The following is a 2,170-nucleotide window of genomic DNA, read 5'->3' on the forward strand; positions in this document are numbered from 1 at the left end:
GTGTGTGTTGTCGTGACGCAGCGCAGCAGCCCGTTACCTTCACCCCTTGGGTCACTGAGGCACGTGTCTTCCCGTGGCCCCCGGGGTTGCTCGGGGGTGTCTCATCCAGGGGGATGGCTGCGGAGGCTGCTGAGATGTCGGTGCTCCGAGTCTCTTGGATCGCTCAGCTGTGGCCCCGAGGAAGGTGACTGCTGTTTTCCCTCTGCAAAGCGCCCTCGGACTCTTGGGTGTCCAGGCTGAGCAGGACCAGCACAGGAAGGTCCTGCTGGTTCTGAAGGGCTTTGGGTAGTCCCAGGGATGGAGCGAGGAGCAGAGGCTTTATCTGGCTACCAGAGCTTCACTGCAAGACGTTGATGCTGCCTGTGGTGTTTGGCTGTTGGTGGGGTTGTTAGGTTGCCTCTTCTCTGTGTTCCTGCGCTGGGGCCTACCACTGGGTTGCTCCATTTCCTGAGTCGGTGTTCTCTCGCCCCGGTGCCTCCCCTGAGCCCGCCCTTCTCCGCAGAGCTCAGGTACGCCAACACCCTGATGCGTTTCGACTTCGTCTGGCTGCGGGACCACTGCCGCTCCGCGTCCTGCTACAACACCAAGACGAACCAGCGCAGCTTGGACACGGCCAGCGTGGACCTGGCCATCAAACCCAAGGCTGTCCGAGTGGACGAGACCACCCTCTTCCTCACCTGTGAGTAGCGCAGCGCCCGTGCCTGCCTGTCCCTGGGACCGCCCACCCTGCGTGGAGGGGGCCTCCTGGGTGGATCCCACCCTCGGGTTTGCTGGGAGCTCCTCTCTCAGTCTGGTTTGGGAAGAGGCTCAGCTGTAAGCAGGTTTTAAACACGGCTCTTCTGGGCAGCAAGGTTAGGCTTAAATTAGCGTCTATTTTTCCTGCCCCCAGCCCCTCGTGGGTGGGGGGGTGTGTTTCCTCAGGGTCTGGGTATTCAGCAGCAATGCAGGTAGTGAACAGACCGGTCAGGAAATGGTTTTCTTGTCCCTGTCCTGTTTGAGGTGATTTCCTGTGATCACAATTCATGTTTGCTGCCCATCCTCCTCCGCCTCCCAGCTCCTTTCTCCCTTTTGCTGTCTCTTTCCTGTACTGAGGGGCCTGTCTGCGGTGCGTTCCTCCTCCGAGGGGTCCTGTCCATAGAAAACAAACTCCTGGAGCTGAAACTGAGCTCTGACTGTGGAGTTGTTGCAGCCATGATGATGCTTCTGGGACTTGTGGCCTTAACCAGGTGGTGTTTTAGTATTTGGGGTGGTGTCAGGGTGCCGAGAGTCTGTCACCAGGCAGAGTTAAACAGGGGAGGCCTGTCCTGTGATGACCAGGCTCTCGGGCTGTTGGGGGTGACCGTGCCCCTTCTCCCTGGTCGCAGGGCCGGACGGGCACGTGACACGGTATGGGCTGGAGTGGCTGGTGAAGAACAGCTACGAGGGGCAGAAGCAGCAGGTCATGCACCCGCGGATTCTCTGGAACGCAGAAATCTACCAGCAAGCCCAGGTGCCATCCGTCGACTGCCGGAGCTTCCTGGAGACAGACGAGGGGCTGAAGGAGTTCCTGCAGAACTTCCTGCTCTACGGGATTGCCTTCGTGGAGAACGTCACCCCCACCAAAGAGGACACGGAGATTTTAGCGGAAAGGGTCAGCTTGATCAGGTAACGGGGGCTGCCCGGGGAAGGCAACTGCAGAGAGGGGGCACTGGGGTTCTCCTTTGGTCTGGGAAGGTGGGCTTGGGTCATCTACAGCCTCTGGCCGCTCTGCTTGAACCGGGATGGAGTGTTGTGCTGCGGGGCCTGTGCTGCTTCCAGGGGAGAGCCCGGAGCCACTGGGCTGGGGAGCGCACGGTGACCTCTGTGACAGTGGGACTGAGGGAAGGGCCCTGTCTGGGAAGAGCAGAGCTATGGAGGAGAGACATTTCCTGTTATGACTTGAGGGTTAGGAGGGCAGCCCTGGCCCTGGGAGCCCGGGACATCACAAACAATTTGTAGCTCTCACTAAAGAAAACCACTGAGAAATGTTTGGTCTGCGCTGGTCTGAAACTTGCAGCGGCTTGGCGAGCCTGAGCCGGGGATGGGCTGTCCGGTTTTACCCCAGCTGCAGAAACAGTTTAACTTGCCTTGGGCCAGGGGGTTCTAGAACAGGCAGTCACTGACGGTGGAAATGAACGGATCCCAGCAGAAT

The 2,170-nt window shown here is 59.4% G+C and overlaps 1 protein-coding gene across 1 annotated transcript in view; it reads left to right on the forward strand.

Annotated features, from left to right (window-relative positions):
* The window catches only part of TMLHE (trimethyllysine hydroxylase, epsilon), a gene marked incomplete at its 5' end in the record, with an annotated part of 8,618 nt that overhangs the window by 466 nt on the left and 5,982 nt on the right, over nucleotides 1–2,170 (forward strand). The window contains 2 exons of the mRNA XM_010135054.1: nucleotides 503–679; nucleotides 1,365–1,644. Coding sequence (XP_010133356.1) covers nucleotides 503–679; nucleotides 1,365–1,644 — 457 coding nt within the window. The remainder of the gene's footprint in view (nucleotides 1–502; nucleotides 680–1,364; nucleotides 1,645–2,170) is intronic.

The sequence above is a fragment of the Buceros rhinoceros genome, unplaced genomic scaffold, assembly GCF_000710305.1.
Source record: "Buceros rhinoceros silvestris isolate BGI_N320 unplaced genomic scaffold, ASM71030v1 scaffold15304, whole genome shotgun sequence".
NCBI classification, from domain to species: domain Eukaryota; kingdom Metazoa; phylum Chordata; class Aves; order Bucerotiformes; family Bucerotidae; genus Buceros; species Buceros rhinoceros.